We start from the raw sequence: 18,090 nt of genomic DNA on the forward strand, positions 1-18,090 counted from the left end.
TAAAATCAATGTACCATTTGGAAGGTAGATATCAGCAAGGCTAACATATGGAGCAAGAAAACTGTGAAAACTTGTCTGAATTTGTTCAGAGATGTCTCCTACAGATGGCAGAAGCCCTTAGCAATCAGAAAGCGTTGTGTGTGTGTTGCTGTGGGCAATTCATCCCACTCACTGTAACAGTTCCAAACTGCCAAGCCTAAATAAATGACCTTACTCAGGATATGACACTCTCTTACACACATACAAAAAGAGAGAGATAGAGACACAGAGCATATAGAATATATAGTGTGATTTGCAGCAAAAATTTGTCTCTAATTTCATATTGTCTTTTTTAATAAATATTCTACATTTTACAAAGACAAGTTGTTTTGTAAACAATCAGTATAGTGTACATACTTGGATGGTTAGATTCCAGCTAGGATAGGTGATCTCAAAGATATCCAGCATCTTGAACTGAACTGCACTCAGACACAAACAAAAGCTAACACAGCTCCTGTACTAATGATGCAAATTAGCAATTACAGGTCTGTTACCACATAAGCAGCCAAATTCTAGCCCAGTTGAAATTCTGGGTTGAATAACGAATTCAGTTCCTTATCTCATCTCTGGCAGTCTAGTCTAGCCAAAAAGGCAAGAGGCAACCTCTCAAGCTATAGAATAGATACCATATAGGATACTGCATATTTCCTGGAAAGCTATGAGTTCAAGAAACTCTACCTGGACCCATCAAATGCTCATATTTTTTCAACTTGGAGCAAAACTGAATGAAATAAACATTACAAAAACATGAATGTGACTGACTTCTGTTTTCCACATCATATTAATTCCTCTCTTTTTTTTTACAATTGTTCCTAATGTTTTCCCTTTGTAAGTGATCTGCCAGGCTGACAAGACTTTATTTTTATTTATTTCAGACTTACAACCAGATAGTTATGGGTCCAATCTCTACTTAGTTTGTCTATAAAAATCTAGGCAAAAGTTGCCCAGACCACTGGTTTCATAATAGAAATAATCCTTATTTAACAATTCCTCAATTAGCAACAGTTTACAATTACAACAGTGATGAAAAAGTAAGTGTGATAAATCTTCACATGTACAACCTTTGCAGATCAGTAAAGCAAAGGAAAACTGGAGTAAGATGGTAAGCACAGGTCACTTAGTAACTATTTCACTTAATGACAAAGAGGCTGGTCCCAATTATGGTCACTAAACAACAACCACCTGTGAAGACTTCATTACTGCTTCTTTCTAAAGGGGCAGTAGAGAAAAACATTAATTGAATCCATATGCCATTTCCAACCCCAATAGATTATATCAGCAAGGACAAAGGGAATCTTTGGGGGATTGCAGCTTTCCAAGGGTTCTTAGACTCAGAATTGAAAAATATCCATTACAAATTCTGCCACAACTGTGTTACATGCTTAATTCTAAAGGTATTGCAGCCTATAATCCATTATCATTCACATTTAAAAGATGAGGAACTGAAGATAATGGAGAGACTGGGTTATCTAAGACACTCTGGAGTTCATTATCAGAGAGATACAGTATTTGAACTCTATAATTGCCCGTGTCATTTTAGCTTGCTGGAAAATCCTCCCTCTCCCAAAGAGAAATGCAGAGGAGATGAGGACTCTGTTCTGCTGGCAGACATAATTTTGCCAATGGCTAGATACTATTCCATATAATTTTGCATTTTTAAAATTAGCATAACTGATATTACTGCTATCTGCACTAAAAATATAAAAAGTGATAATATATCATGAATATCACTGCATTAATTCCTTTGGGTTCAGTATGATGAATATTCACTCATAATTTGATATGAGTCTCCTGTCAGACAAAGAAATTCTTCTACATTTTCAGTTTTTCCTCAGTCTGCTGAAATTCTTTCCAAGAAGAGTATTCCACATAAATTATTCTCAGCAGAATGTAATGTTTTTGAAACATCTTTAGATCCAAAGTGCCCAATTAGTGTCTATCTTCCATTATGGAATTGTCCCCTCAACAGTCTACAATCTCTCTGGCTTTAGTTAAATCCCAAAGGAATCTACGTAGTGGTGAAATTCTCATCATGACCTTATAATGGGCAAACAGGGCGTCATAGGGCAACAATTTTTGAATCAAGATATCTCAAATGAGCTGACTTACAGAATGTGGACAAAATCTGGAATCCATGAATACAAAGGGAATGAAATTTGGGGATGTTCAGTGCTACTGGCTGCTGTTGCACTGCAAGGCTGCTGTTGCAGTCATGTGATCTTCATTTTCAACATTCCTTAACAGTTTCCCAGACAATTTTGCAATCCATTGTTACCTCCTCCACCCAATAGAGCCACCTACCTGCCTACAGGGAAGGGAAGGGCCCCATGCATTCTTTCTGGTCCATGCCACCACTACCCTGCAAGTTCCCATCACTTGTGTTGCCCCCTCGTGTGCCTTCCCAACCCAGGCAGCACCTTTTACACACTCTGCCTGACCAAAACATCCTCCCACAACTTTCCCTGACCTGTGTAGCACTTCTTGCAACCCTTTCTCAAGACTGTACTGCCCCCGCAGACTTTTTCTGACCCACAGAGCACCTCTTCTGCAGCCCCATGAATGCTCTTCCACATGCCGTTCCTTAACCCAGGTGGCACCTCTTGGGGACCCACCCACATGCTTCTCGACCTACACCGCCCACTGTGCAAAATCCCTGACCTGCATGCCACCTCTTGAACAGGGAGGGAGGGAGGGAGGGAGGGAGGGAGGGAGGAAGGAAGGAAGGAAGGAAGGAAGGAAGGAAGGAAGGAAGGAAGGAAGGAAGGAAGGAAGGAAGGATGGATGGATTTCCAATGCTTCCTGTCAGCTTCCCATAAGGAAACTTAATGGTGAAGCTGGCAGGAAGTTGGAAGTCACTTCTGCTCCTCCCACTGCCCAGCTGTGTTTTTCTGTTTAGGTAAGGAACTATCTTTGAAACAATAATCCAATGGGGCATGGGTTACTTACTATATAACAATTTCTCTTTTTTGCTCTAATCATGCTATTGTCATCAAAAAAGGAGATAAATGATTAAACAACTTCTCCTGCAGAAAGAATTCAACCAATTCTTCTACCCAAAAACTGGACAGATAATTTTGAAAGGCCATTTGTACCCATGTCTACATCATAATTAGTTCTTCAGACTAATTCTAAAATCAATTTATTATTTTTACTAGTTCTTAAAACTGATGCAAAATGTTTCCAAGTCAAACCTTTGGAACCTCTTGTTTCTATCGTATCAGAGATTCTCTGTCTTATCAAGTGTTCAGACACAGAGATGGGCAATTCTGTCCTCAATAGATGTAGACCAATCTCAGAAGAGGCTATTCTACTTGACCTTCAGAGGAACACTGTTCAAAACTGTTCTATTTCCCTGTAAAACTTCATTTTATCCTCCTGGAAACTTAATGTGATCATCGTGGTAGGAGCCAATCTATATGAGATAATATTGCATTCAGTGCTTAACTGCAAGTACTGCTGAGATACTTATTTGCTTTCAGACAGTAGCCAGATGCTATTTTCTCTAGAGGAAATCTGACAGCCCTGATGGGTGTCAGTTAATAACTAACTAGAGAGGCTGTTGTTCTTAGAGAAAATAACAAATGGGATACTTGCCATCTGCCCTATTGTATAGGGTAGATTTCACTCAGCAGTCATTTCATTCTACTTTTTTTCCCCCAAAGCCCATCCTCTTTAAGCACTTCACTTTTATACATATGCAGAGTGGATGGTTGGTTAGCTGCACAAATTTTTTTTCCCAAAAAAAAATATTGGAGCATGAGATGGGCAGAACGCAAATGCTGTTCAGTCTTTGTGCATGTACTTTTTCCTCTTCCTTTGACACAATGGTTGGGTTCAGATTTATTGGAGTTGTCAGAACAAGATTGTGAATGTTGCAGTATTTCCTGATATTCAGGTAAACGCTGTGGGAAAGTATCCCGAAAGTCAAAAGCAGCAGCAGGCGGGATCGTAGGTTGGGCAATGGAAGGAGACAAAGGCAGAAACCATGGCAGAGAGGAAAATAAGAACTTCAAACAGGAGCTGTGATTTGTTATCAGACAGTTTGTTTAGCTACACTGAGCAATATCAGACTGGCATTGCAGTGCACCTACACTGTGGCAAGATGACTCATTGCTCATAATTGGCTGACAGGTTACTGGAAGCTGACAGCCCCACCGATATTCGGAAACAAGGAGAATTTCACTCTGTACCATTTAGAGATGTTTAGTGTGCGCCCCCCTAACAAGTTACTGTGGACAGCATGCAAAAATATTTTTCTTTTTTCTTTGTAAAAAAATACTTATTAGCTGTAGCTGCAGGTCAGTTTGCCCAATATTGTTGGAAAATGACTGTTTGTAATTTCCAGTTTAACTTGTGCCAAGTAGACTCCCAATCGATTCCTATTTCCAGTTCACAGCAAGCTCACAAAACATTCAGTTCAGTTAGCAAAAATACAACTTGATGTTTATTTAGTTGGCAAAAAAGGGATTAAAAGCAATAGAAAAGCAGGAGATAAACAAGAAATAAAAGGGCAGAGAACTTAATACCAACAATCTAAACTATATCTATCTATCTATCTATCTATCTATCTATCTATCTATCTATCTATCTATCTATCAATTTATCAAAAAGGCACAGAACTTCCCTATATGGAAACAATACAGCGTGTGATTAGCATGACAGCCCCCCTGGGAGTTGTCTTTGGTCATTCCAGATTTTTTTAAAATTTAATCTTTTATTACATTTAAAATTATTTATTTATTAAATTTTTATGCCACCCATCTCCCCTGGGCATCTCGCAAGTTATAGAATAAATAAAAAATAATTAAAATATTAAAATAATGACACAGGGGAGTGGGGGAGCCAGAAAGATAAAAATACATGCATTGACAAAAAAGTGTTGTTTTTTTAAAAAAATTGAAAAATGCAACAAAAGGAAAAAGGTGTAATATATCATTATTACTGTAAAAGGCTATGATTATTAATGCAATTATTATTCAAGTACAAAGAGCCCCAGTGATGCAGTGGTTAGAATGCAGCATTGCAGGCTAACTCAGCCCACAGCCAGAAGTTCAATTCTGATTGGCTCAAGGTTGACTCAGCCTTCCATCCTTCTAAGGTCGGTAAATTGTTGCTGACATTGTAAACTGCTCAGAGTGGTACCTAAGTTTAAGTGCTATTGCAATGTGTTTCTAATACATTTATATAAGTATCATTATTTCTAACCTATTGTATTTTGTATAAATGAGTCCCATATTTCATTATATTTGTCCATACAAAATCTATGTCTATAAGAAATCCACTCATAGGCAACAACTACAATCAGGTCTCCAATCCATTGAGTGAAAGGAGCCGTATATTAATCTTTTCAGTGCTGCAATGTTAGATAGAATAGAATAGAATAGAATAGAACGGAACGGAGCGGAGCGGAGCGGAGAGGAGAGGAGAAGAGAAGAGAAGAGAAGAGAAGAGAAGAGAAGAGAAGAGAAGAGAAGAGAAGAGAAGAGAAGAGAAGAGTCGGAAGGGACCTTGGAGGTCTTCTAGTTCAACCTCCTGCTCAAGCAGGAAACTGTATACCATTTCAGAGAAATGGTTGTCCAATCTCTTCTTTAAAACTTCTGGTGTTGGTGAATTCACAACTTCTGGAGGCTGGTTGTTCCTCTGGTTAATTGTTCTAACTGTCAGGAATCATGGTAAGAGCACAAGATCGTGGTAAGAGCACAGGAAACCCATTTATGTTGTCCAGTTGTTAAATTCCAAGCAATAGGTATGTACTAGGTCAAAATAATGTTATCATCTGAAAAATTCCAGGTTAACTCTTCTATGTACAAATCAGTAGCAGAATATAGATGAAAACTGGGGCCTAGTGACACAACCTGCAGATTTAGGGAGAAGGCACCAAGTCTAAATTACTTATTGCTTTTTTCATGTTTCTCTCTAGTTTAATAGATTAACAGCAAGTCCAAGGTCACCAAACAAGGCTCTTTGGAGTGGATGTTAGTATAATATTATTACTCCACTTTTAAGGCAATTTCTAAACTTAATATAATGAGTTACCCTCAGAGAGCTAAACTAATGTAAGCAGACCAATTGTTTTCAAATGCTGTCCTGAATGTGGCCTACAATAGAAATAAACATTGCTGCCTTCCTAAGAATAAAGCTGGAGAAATGGAAATAGGGCGCACTGTTTAGCCAAACACAAACACTTTTTATGCTCAACAGGACCCATCGATGAGATGTGCTATGAGGTTCTAGAATGCACTCTGGTAATACTGTCATTTATGTAATATAAGATATAATGGATTCAAAGTGCTTAATCATGATTAAATTATGCATGTTTATAAAATAGTGATGAAATTTACAGGACATGACAGCACACTTGAAAGGTATTAAATTAAATTGCCAAACTCACAGTCAATTTAACACATCTTGAACCTTTATGATAGCTTGTCTTCACCAGTGCTCAGACAAGAGAAGCATGAAGTGTTTCTTCTTCCCTCAAACTTGATGTTCTCCTATTCTATTAGAATAAAAAACCAATGATTATTTTTTACAGAGGGAAAACAAGCCATAGTCGAAGAGATGAAAGATCTTTTCAAGCATCAGCAACTATCAGAAAGCCCATAAATGTGCAGGCATGACTCATTTTTAGCAAAATTGAGAGGTAAAGGACAAGATCCTCGTTGGAAGGCCCTGCATTTCACATATTCATTGATACCCAGAAGGAATACGAAGAGCTAGCTAAGTGGCAGAGGAGGCAAAATTATTCAAGATAATGTCTACAACAGAGCAGCACTCTGAGCTTTAATGTAATGGTAGTTTTAAATAACTGTGGTAGAATTTAGTAACTTCTATTGATGGAGTTCTAACTGAGCTTCTGTCTTGCATGTACTAACTCTGGCTAGCTGTTCAATTTCTCCACTGTGACCATGTGGATATACTCTATATCCATGTGGATATACTCTATATCCATGTGGATATACTGCATTTTGATGTAACTCAGCTAGCCAAAGGGCAAAACAGAATTCAAGGAAGCATTAGGAAAAAGAGAGCAATTGGCACATCTATGTGTATAAGATCTTATATATCAGCTTAATAGTATTCAAGTATGTATACAGACATTAAAAATAAAGTTGAATATTCTCTTACAAAATAATGAAACTATAAAATCTACTCAATGGCTGAATTTGAAGAAGAGTTGAAGTAAAGGATTTGTTTTTTAAAACACCTGTGACTAAGAAGACAATACAGATCCAAACAGGCATTTTTTTTTACTTTCCAAAGCTACTATATTTTTCCCCGCAATTTGAGACAACTGTCACCTGCAATTCACTGATGAAAAGCAACTTGATGTCAATCTGTCTCCTCCTAATAGTTTACTATTATTTCATTTCCAAAGTTGACAAAGTTTTGCTGAGCAAGAAATAATCACATCACATGCTTTGTTCATTCTTCTAATGTAAAAACATAGCCATGTAGAGCAATTCACAAGGGTCTGGAGATCAAGCAAAGTAGAAAAGCTATCAGATCTTTTTAAAGAAAATTATTGTGGGAACAATTGACTACAGCAGATTCAAAGATGAAAGATATTTAAATCACTTGGAAACAGGCAAAACAGAAAACACACAGTATAGACAAACCATTGTAATCAGGAAAAAAATGAGCAGAGATATGGAAATATATATGAGGATGGCATTCTGAGACCGTACCAATTTTCATGCTTTGATTTTCTTGTTGTTGTTGTTGACTAAGATTGATCTCTTGGGCAGAATGAACATCAGTTTTAACAACAACAACAACAAGGATACAATTAATTAACTTTTTTCTATTTCAGATCAACAGTGATATATTTTTATGATGAATTAGCCCCTGGTGTGTTTTCAATGATTAATGTACATGTTTAAGCCATGGTCTTCATAAATGTTCTAGAATTAGATGAACATTGAGATGACCAAGTCTGCTGATGTTGGATGAGGTCAGAACTAGAAACTTGAAAAGAATTTCTCCAAATTAGAAAAATAGTCATTAAAATATAAGTCAGTTCAATATTTATTTATTTATTTATTTTATTGGATTTATATACCGCCCTTCTCCCGAAGGACTCGGGGCGGTGTACAGGGCAGTTAAAACACAATATACAAAGTTAAAAATAAATTAAATTAAGTTAGCCCCAACAAATAAATCACATTCTAAAAATTTAAAATTCCAATCCCTCAGTCCAGGCCGGCAAGCTCAAATAACCAAGTTTTCAGGTCGCGGCGAAAGGAGTGAAGGTCGGGAGCCGTCCGGAGCTCAACAGGGAGCTGGTTCCAGAGGGCAGGCATGCCCACAGAGAATGCTCTCCCCCTGGGGGCTGCCAGTCGGCATTCCCTGGCCGATGGCACCCTGAGGAGGCCCTCTCTGTGGGAGCACACAGGACGATGGGAAGTTAACACCGGCAGAAGGTGCTCCCGTAAATAATCCAGACCCATGCCATTTAGGGCTTTATAGGTCATCACCAGCACCTTGAATCTCACCCGGAGGGCAACTGGAAGCCAATGCATCTCGCGGAGGTGTTATATGGGAGTATCGGGAGACCCCCATCACAACTCGTGCGGCTGCATTCTGCACCAGTTGGAGCCTCCTAGTGGTCCTCAAGGGCAGCCCCATGTAGAGAGCATTGCAGTAGTCAATCCGAGAGGTCACGAGTGCATGAGTGACTGTACATAGGGCATCTCAGTCCAAATAGGGCTACAACTGGCACACCAGGTGAACCTGGGCAAAAGCCCCCCTGGTCATAGCTCCTATATGATCTTCTAAACTGAGCTGTGAATCAAGGAGGACACCCAAGTTGCGAGCCCCATCTACAGGGGGTAACACCTCACCCCCCATAGTTAAAGATGGAATAGACTGGGTAACCCGAGATGCCGGTATGTACAGCCACTTGGTCTTGTTGGGATTAAGACGATATAAGCGTTAGCCAATAGCCATTTCTATATCTACAGAGCAAATTTTGTTTTAACCTGATATTTTTAATTATATTGTACCAGGGTTTATATGTTCTAAAAGACATGTTCTTAACTTATCAGGTGATATCTTACTTGCATAAATTCACTTCGTACAATATTTATCAAAAAGCAGAAGCACCACAAAAATAGAGCTAATTGCTTTTATGCTGTTGAAGCAGTCATTTTTAAAAAAAAATAAACTGAATACAAAAAACAATCAAAAAGAAAAGTCAAACTTATAAAAGGAAAAAAAGCTACACAAATCAAAATACAAGACATATATTTACAAACATACATATATATCAATATATTGATGCCATGACTTATTACAGTCATCCATAGCTGATCTATATTTATTCATCTATTTATGAAATTTATTTGCCACCCATCTCTTTTCCAACTACTCTGGGCAGGTTACAGCATGACCGTAAATTGACATTAATCAATTCGGTGAAATAGATAGAGCCATACAGTATACTATGTTTCCAATGCTGAATAGCGAAGTGCCTTTAACTGCCTGGACTGATCCCTGCAGTTCTCTAGGCAACATTTGCAGAAGTAGCTTGTGGTTTCCTTTTTCCTATGACTGAGAGTGTGTGATTGGCCTAAAGTCACCCAGCTGACTTCATGCTTAAGACCAGGGCTTTTTTTCTCATAGAACGCTCAGAAAGGAGTTCCGGCACCTTTTTTGGAGGGAACCTTGTAGGGTAGGCAAGGCGGGTTGTATGACATGTGTGAGTTCCGGCACCTTTTTGTTTTACAAAAAAAGCACTGCTTAAGACAGTACTAGAAGTCATAGTCTTTCTAGTTTTTAGCCTGGCCTCTTAACAGATACATCTTCTCAATCATATTTTAATTTAGTAAAACATTTTATGTTCTACTAAAAATCATAGTACCCTATATGATTTAATCACATTCTTCTAATCACTATTTAAAAATATTTTTATCCTGCTTTTAATATTTTTATAAATAACTTAAAGCAGAGAATATACCTTGAATAGAATAGAGCTAGAGGGGACCTTGGAGGTCTTCCAGTCCAGCCCCCTGCTCAAGCAGGAGAACCTATGCCCTTTCAGATATAGCCTCTTCTTAAAACCTTCAGTGATGGAGCACCCACGACTTCTGAAGGCAAGCTGTTCCACTGGTTCCACCTATTTTCCTATTTTCCCCACAACAATAGCCCTGTGAGTTGAGTTGGGATGAGAGACTGACTGGTCCAAGGTCACCCAGCTAGCTCTCATGCCTAAGGCAGGACTAGAACTCAGAGTCTTCTGGTTTCTATCCTAGTGCCTTAACTGGTAGATCAATCAATGCACAATCTAAAACATGCAACTAAGAAAACGGGATACCAAACCTGTGGTGCCTAGTATCATGGATGGCACGATCACTGGGCATCCGTTCACTCTCCCGTTGGTTAAAGGCATACAGTCGATATGGATCTTCTCCGCCTTTCCATCTCCGAACACTCAGATATTTTCTTTCTTCAAATTGATCCCAAAGATCATCCCAATCAATGTCGGAATCCTGTTCATGCATAAACATAGATTTCATAAGAAAAATAAAAAGTTGTAACTGAATGGTCATGCTTTTCTTGTTTTTAATTTAAGTTAGCTTCATTGGACAGTTTTGAGCAAAGACAGGGTGACACTTTTTTTAAAAAAAACTATATATTATATAATATAAATAGAACAGTTAAGAACCATGTTCTTGTTCATACAGAACATCATCATTTCAAAAATAAGGTTATGCATTTGAAAATACCTATTTTTTTCTTCAAATTAAAGAAAGTACACAGCGATTCATCTTGCACTGTGAGAACCAGTTACTGTTTAGTATTCTGGCATATGCTTGTGGCTGCAAAGCAGAATGCATTATACTGATGTTTGAGGTCAACATAACTCAGATTTAATCAGCTGAACATTGAATGCAGGTAAATCTGTTGAATCAATTCAGGGGACATTTTGTACACAGCCACAAGCAGGGTTGGGAAAGAAATCTGTTTTTGTCACATTTTATATGATACAGCCTAATTTCTACTTCCTAACCTAACTGCAGACCAGAATGTAATTGCCTTTCAGTTTTGGCATCTCCAGATTTTGTGAAGATTAGGAAACATGTCACTCTAAACTATATGCATTTTTGTATGTATTCTCATAATATCTTTTTTTCTTTTCCTGCATTACATTCAGACTATACAACACATATACAGAAGAAATGCAAAGTGTATAAAGTAAAAATGTAATGTGTATAAAATAATTCACAAACCAGAAATATTCAGTGGGGTGGGGGGCAAACTGTGAAAACAGCATAGTGCTATTATGGTACAAGTTCTTTTCCCATCAAACATGTATCATAATATTGTACACATGTATGAAAGGAGAAAAGTTTGGATCACAAAGATGTGATTCTGCATTTAATGAAAGTGATGAATCCATGGATATTTCTGTCATAAACTGATAGCAAAAGGCACTGATAATACTTTCATTTGATATCTGAAATCTGTAGAAACCAATCTAAAACATTTCAAATAGTATCTTTTTTTTTTAATAGAAGGCTTCTCAGCAAACACAGTGCTACATATAAAAAAGACAGATGCAATTAGCAACAGATGTTTTCAATCCAAAAAGTCAAAGCCATGATCTATTTATACAAGCCCAGAAACCACAGTAAAAAAAAACAAACCCAGAATGTTCGCATACTATAAAGCATAAGAGACAAATCAGTTCCAGGTGATAAAAGTTCACTTTCATGTGGCTACCAGCCAACTTGCAAAGAGAAGAACATTTTTCATTTATTAATTAATTAATTAATAAAATTTACTCACCACCCATCTTACCACAGGGTAACTCTGGGTGGCTTACAGTTACATATAAGCTAAAACATAAACAATTAAAAACAAACATTAAAACCAAAGACTGACACAGCCATGTCTTTAGGCCAGTGATGGCGAACCTTTTAGAGACCGAGTGCCCAAACTGCAACCCAAAACCCACTTATGTATCGTCGGGGGCCGTGTGAGTGTGGCCCATTGGCTGGGCGTGGCCCATTGGCTGGGCATGGCCAATTGGGTGAGTTGGCCAATTGGGTGGGTGTAGCCCATCGGGTGGGCATGGCTGTAGTGGTAACGGTAGACTGGGTGGGACTAAAATGTTCAATCAATCAATTACAACTTTGCGAGATCTTTTTTTTCCCCAGGAGAAGTTGAAATTAATTGATTGAACCGTTTTCTTTTCACACGGTGGAGGCCTAAAGCAAAAAGGGTTTATAAAACCCAGCTGAAGGCCTAGGACTGAGGCAATGGCGAGCATTCCCACAGAGAGGGCTCTGCGTACCACCTGTGGCACGCGTGTCATAGGTTTGCCACCATGGCTTTAGGCCCTTATGAAAATATAGGAGGTTGGGGCCAACCTCATATCGGGGGCAAGATGTTCCAGAGGGAAGGAGCAACAGCAGAGAAGTCTTGGACCCCACCAGCCAGAATAATAGGGCTGACAGGACCCACAGCATGCCTCCTCTGCCGGCATGAGTCATAGAGGCCAATCCCAGTTGGGTGAGATGGTCCCTCAAGTAACCTGGACCCATGCCATGAAGGGCTTTAAAGGTGATCCCCAATACCTTGAATTGCACCCGGAAGCAGACTGGCAGCCAATGCAGCTCGTGGAACAGTGGTGTTACAGAGGCCATTCTTGGGGGGCCCAAAACTGCCCACGCCACCAGGCTTTGCACCAGCTGTAGTTTTTGAATGCTCTTCAAGGGTAGCCCCATGAAGAGCTCATTACAGTAGTCCAGTTGTGAGATGATTAGGGACTGAATGACTGAGTCCACTGCTTGTACAAAATCAGAGAATAAATATTAATGGTACTTTATTTCGGACCTCTATGAAGAAGTAGAAAGTATTACCGTACTTTGATTTCTCAGTATCTATTTCTCAAATAAATTTTTCACTGTCCTTAAACTTTGGATCTAATCCAGCCTACACATACTCTCTAGAAGCTTGCTCCTTCTAGTAGCTAAATTTGATTTTTCTCTTTTCTTGTTGATTGTTGAATTTACTTGATTTTCACCTGATTACTACTACCAAGATTGAGAATTTAGATGGAAAGTACACAAGAAAATATTCCAATAAATCATGCTAAAGAATAGTGTTTTACAGTAGCTGCATTCCTGCTTTTTCCTAAGTGACCAAGCCATAGGCCCTACGTTCACACTCCCAGCTGTTGTTTTTAGTATACCATGTCATATTTATCCACTGAACAAACTGGCCTTTTCCTTAGAATCAAGTGAATACAATGCTTTTGTCTCTGTTTTAATGAAGCACATACCATATGCCCCCAAATATCATTATGGAAACACAACATCTTTAATTTCAGTTTGTTTCTACTATGGGCAGAATTATTATAGAATTATTTTGACATCCCAAAAAGTCACCTTACTAATAGTTAATCTTTCATTTATTATTACCGCCATATGCAAGAACCTTTTGCCTGATACTGATATCAAACAATTTTATTTCATAACTGATTTTATTCACAGTACAGTTTATGTAACAAAAGAAAGGGAGTGAGAAAGTGATGGCACCAATAAATAAATGGTCCATGTACCAGTGATTCATCTGCATTCATGGGCTGGTTTAAATACTGTAAAATACTGTAATTTAGTAATAATAGCTACCTCCCACTACAGTTTAATTAAAAAAACACTTCCTTTACAAATACCACAAATGCAGAATTAGATATTGAAACATATGTGTGATTACCCTTATCTCCATGCTTGCAGATTGTATTTAATTATTTTTCAGTTGGATTTTTATTACATTCTACCAAATCCATGCTGATTATCAATCTGTGATCCACTTAACAGCCTCTTCTTTAAAAACCTCACTGAAATAATTAGAACTCATAGAAACCATCCATTGAGCCACCAAGGGTTGAAGTGACTGAGTCCCTACACAATGACTCCCAGAAAACCAATAATATTAAAGGAACACAGAAGCAGGTATGATCTTAAGAACTTCAGAATCAATCCCCACTTAATCATGAAGTTCTCCCTAGGTTACCTTCTGCTGTTATTTCCCAAATAACTGACCCCACAGAATTGCTGTAAAAATAAGAGTTTCCAAGAAAAACCACATATGCAGTTTTTTCAAGGAAGGACAATATATGTTGTTGTTGTTAGTTGCGAAGTCATGTCTGACCCATCGCAACCCTATGGACAATGTTCCTCCAGGCCTTCCTGTCCTCTACCATCTTCTGGAGTCCATCTAAGCTCACGCCTACTGCTTCAATGACTCCATCCAGCCACCTCATTCTCTGTCGTCCCCTTCTTCTATTGCCCTCAATCTTTCCCAGCATTAGGCTCTTCTCCAGTGAGTCCTTCCTTCTCATTAGGTGGCCAAACTATTTGAGTTTTAGCTTCAGGATCTGGCCTTCTAAAGAGCAGTCAGGGTTGATCTCCTCTAGGACTGACCGGTTTGATCGCCTTGCAGTCCAAGTAACTCGCAGTCTTCTCCAGCACCATAGTTCAAAGGCTTCAATTCTTTGGCGCTCAGCCTTTCACTGCCATACATTGCAACTGGGAAGACCATAGCCTTGACTATACACACTGACAATATATATACATATGCAATAAATGAATATTCCTGCTCTTTACTTCCTTAATCCCCTAATCATTAGTTTTATTTTTTAAGATGCTTGGCATATAATAGACAATAAATCTAATATTTTGATAGTAAATCAATTGAAAATGACTGGAGAATAAATATGATAAATGATCTGGAAAATCAATTCTTAATTTGTATCACAGTCTACAATGATTATTCGGCAGGTTGTTTCATCTGGAAAGAATATACTTAATTCATAATATTTTCAAATGATTTCTACAAGATAAAATCAGTGAGATGTAATCTGGGAGACACATGATTGGAGTCAAAACTTGCTCTATGTCACATATTATCATAGAATCATATGGCTGGAAGGGACCTTTGAAGTCTTCTAGTCTGACCCCCTACTCAAGGCAGGAGTAGTTACACCATCCTGTACAAATGGTTGCCCATTTATTTCCAAGTTAGATCTCCCTCTGATGAGCTTTCACCCATTGCTTCTTGTCATGCCCTCAGGTGCTATGGATAATAGATTGATTCCTGCTTCCCTGTGACAGCCCCTCAAGTACTAGAAGATTGCTATCAGGTCTCCCTTAAGCCTTCTCTTTGTTAGACTAAACTTACCTAGTTCCTTTAGCCATTCATCCTAATATTTAGCCTCTACAGCAGGGGTGTCAAACTCAATTTCATTGAGGGCCTCATCAGCATTGCGGTTGCCCTTAGAGGGCTGGGTGGGTATGGCCAGGGTGGGCGTGGCCTACTGGGTGGGTGTGGCTAGAGTGAGTATGGCCTACTGGGTGGGCATGGCCAGCTCTACATCATTTGCATCAAGGGTGCCTATGGGGGCCTGGGCAGGAGTGGGACAGATCTGAGGGTCTCTGGCAGAAGGAGGGTCTCTGGGCCAGGGCCAAGGCAGTGGGGGCCATTCCCTCACTGTTTCCAGGATGGCTTCATGGGCCACATGAAACCACTTCATGGGCCGAATCCGGCCCCCGGGCCTTGTGTTTGACATGTCTGCTCTACACCCTTTATTATCTTTGTTGCTCTTCTCTGAACTCTTACTAGAGCCTCATCATCTTTTTTTATTGTGGTGAACAGAACAGGATGCAGTATTCCAAGTATGGCCTCATTAATGCTGTATAGAGCAATACCATCATTTCCCATGATCTTAATTCCATCCCTTTGTTGATGCAGCCTAGGACTAAGTTAGCCTTTTTGGCAGCTGCTGACACTGCTTACTTATACTTAAGTGGTAGGCCACCAGGATATCTGTATCCTTTTCACTGTCAGTATTGTTGAGCCAGGTACTGCCTTTTCTTTACCTGTTCATTTGGTTTTGATAGGCCTGTGAACTGCATCTGGTTGGATAGGGCTCAATTTCTCAAGTCTGTCATGATCCTTCTGAATCTTGAATCTATCTTCTAAAGCAGGGTTGTCAAACTGCTAGCCCACAGGCCAGATGCGTCACACCAAAATTGCAGCTACCCCATTGCCAGCAATGGGGAAAAAGTCACAACACGTCACAACACATCACGTGATGTCGTGAGTTTGACACCCGTGTTCTAAAGTGTAATCAATTCCCCTCCCCACCCCATCTTGGTGTCATCCACAAATTTGATGAGCAATCCTTCAATCCCCTCATCTAGGTCATTTATGAAGGTTCAGTTACCTGTACTTGCATGGTGAATTCTAGTATGACATGGTCACTCTCATCCGAAGTTCCCATGACTTTCACTCCCTCAACCATGTCATCCCTATTAGTTAGAATTAAGTCCAGTATAGTTGACCCTCTAGTTCCTTCCTCTATCTTTTGGAGGATAAAATATTCAGCTAGCTTATCAGGAACCTGTTCAGTCGCCTATTCACTGCAGACTTTGTTCCCCAGTTGATTTCAGAGTAGTTAAAGTTTCCCCTTACTACAGCGATGTGTTTCTTTCACACTTCATGTAACTAATTTGCAAAAGGTTCATCTATTTCTAGTGTTTGGTTGGATGGTCTATAGGTAAAGGTAAAGGTTCCCCCGCACATGAGTGCTAGTCGTTTCCAACTCTAGGAGCTGGTGCTCATCTCCGTTTCAAAGCCGAAGAGCCAGCGTTTGTCTGAGGACATCTCCGTGGTCATGTGGCTGGCATGACTAGATGCCAAAGGCACACGGAGCGCTGTTACCTTCCCACCGTAGTGGTCCCTATTTTTCTACTTGCATTTTTTACGTGCTTTCGAACTGCTAGGTTGGCAGAAGCTGTGACGAGTAACAGGCGCTCACTGTTATGCGGCACTCGGGATTCGACCCGCCAAACTGCCAATCTTCTGATCGACAAGCCTAGTGTCCTAACCCACTGAGCCACCGCGTCTATAGTACATATCTATAGCAATATCATTGCTTTTGTCGCTAATATTCACCCAAATTCTTTCAAGAATGCTCATCCTTGCTATCCTCTATTTTGGTACAGCTATAGTAATTCTTTACATATAGTGCAACTCTTCTTCCTCTTATGCTGAGTCCGTTTCTTTTAAACAAATTATATCCTTCTAATAGTATATTCCAACCATGAGTTCCATCCCAGCAAGTTTCAGTAATAGCAACAATATAATATTTGCCCTCATGTACTAGGGCTTCAATTTGTTCTTCATACTTTGAGCATTAGTGTACAGGCACCCCATGAACTCCATGGTCAAGTAGGGACTTGAAACAGAGACTCCCCAATCCATGTCTGGTATTTTAACTTCTGTGTTACCCTGGCTCTGTGTATGTACGCATTACTGTTTTCAAAGAGAAGCAGAGCCACAGTTGCACTGATAGCCTCAAGTCAGCTTTACTTTCTCCTGTATGAGTAACAATGAATGGCTACCAATTGTTCCTCCTAAAAGGAAAAGCAAATTACTGCATTTGGGTCCTAGACTGAGAAAGGAACAAAATACTCTTATTTTATAAGGAAAGCCAGCCTATTCCACATATATTCACATATATTCATTACATCCTAGTAATTCACATCTCGCTAATAAAACTAAAAAAAATTACTCATCAGGTCTAGAACAGCAATATTTCTTGTTTATATATAGCTACCGCAATAGTAGGCATGCCTGGGAGTTTTCATCTAGGATGTGGCTTGATTACTTCATATTTGTCCAGCTTTTATATCTTAACTTTATTACCAGCAATTTTGCAAAAGGCAGAAAAGCTATAACTTGTTTTCATATCCCAAGGCAAGTTTGTAATAGAAGGGATTTTTTTTTATTTTTTACTCACAGATTGAGCACATTTGACAGGGAGAATAAATATGAACTGTCACTATGTCATCTTTTTCAGGTCTTCATTCTTATATCTTCTTAATTACCTCTACTATAGTTGCAGACAAAAATAATCTTCAAACTAGAAATCAGGAGTTGATATTAACTTGGACCAGTGGTTCTAAATTGACCCACTGTCTGGATTCATCCCATCCCGCTAATAATATTATTAAAGTCGTTCACTTTTTAGGCTACTCC

At 39.1% G+C, this 18,090-nt stretch overlaps 1 protein-coding gene across 1 annotated transcript in view; it reads right to left on the reverse strand.

Moving 5' to 3' along the window:
- GALNT14 (polypeptide N-acetylgalactosaminyltransferase 14) overlaps window positions 1-18,090 on the reverse strand; it is a gene marked incomplete at its 3' end in the record, with an annotated part of 328,816 nt that overhangs the window by 167,782 nt on the left and 142,944 nt on the right. Inside the window, exon 2 of the mRNA XM_083376377.1 lies at window positions 10,360-10,529. Within this exon, the coding sequence (XP_083232503.1) occupies window positions 10,360-10,529 (170 nt within the window). The remainder of the gene's footprint in view (window positions 1-10,359; window positions 10,530-18,090) is intronic.

This window comes from Vipera ursinii, assembly GCF_947247035.1.
Source record: "Vipera ursinii genome assembly, chromosome: 1".
NCBI classification, from domain to species: domain Eukaryota; kingdom Metazoa; phylum Chordata; class Lepidosauria; order Squamata; family Viperidae; genus Vipera; species Vipera ursinii.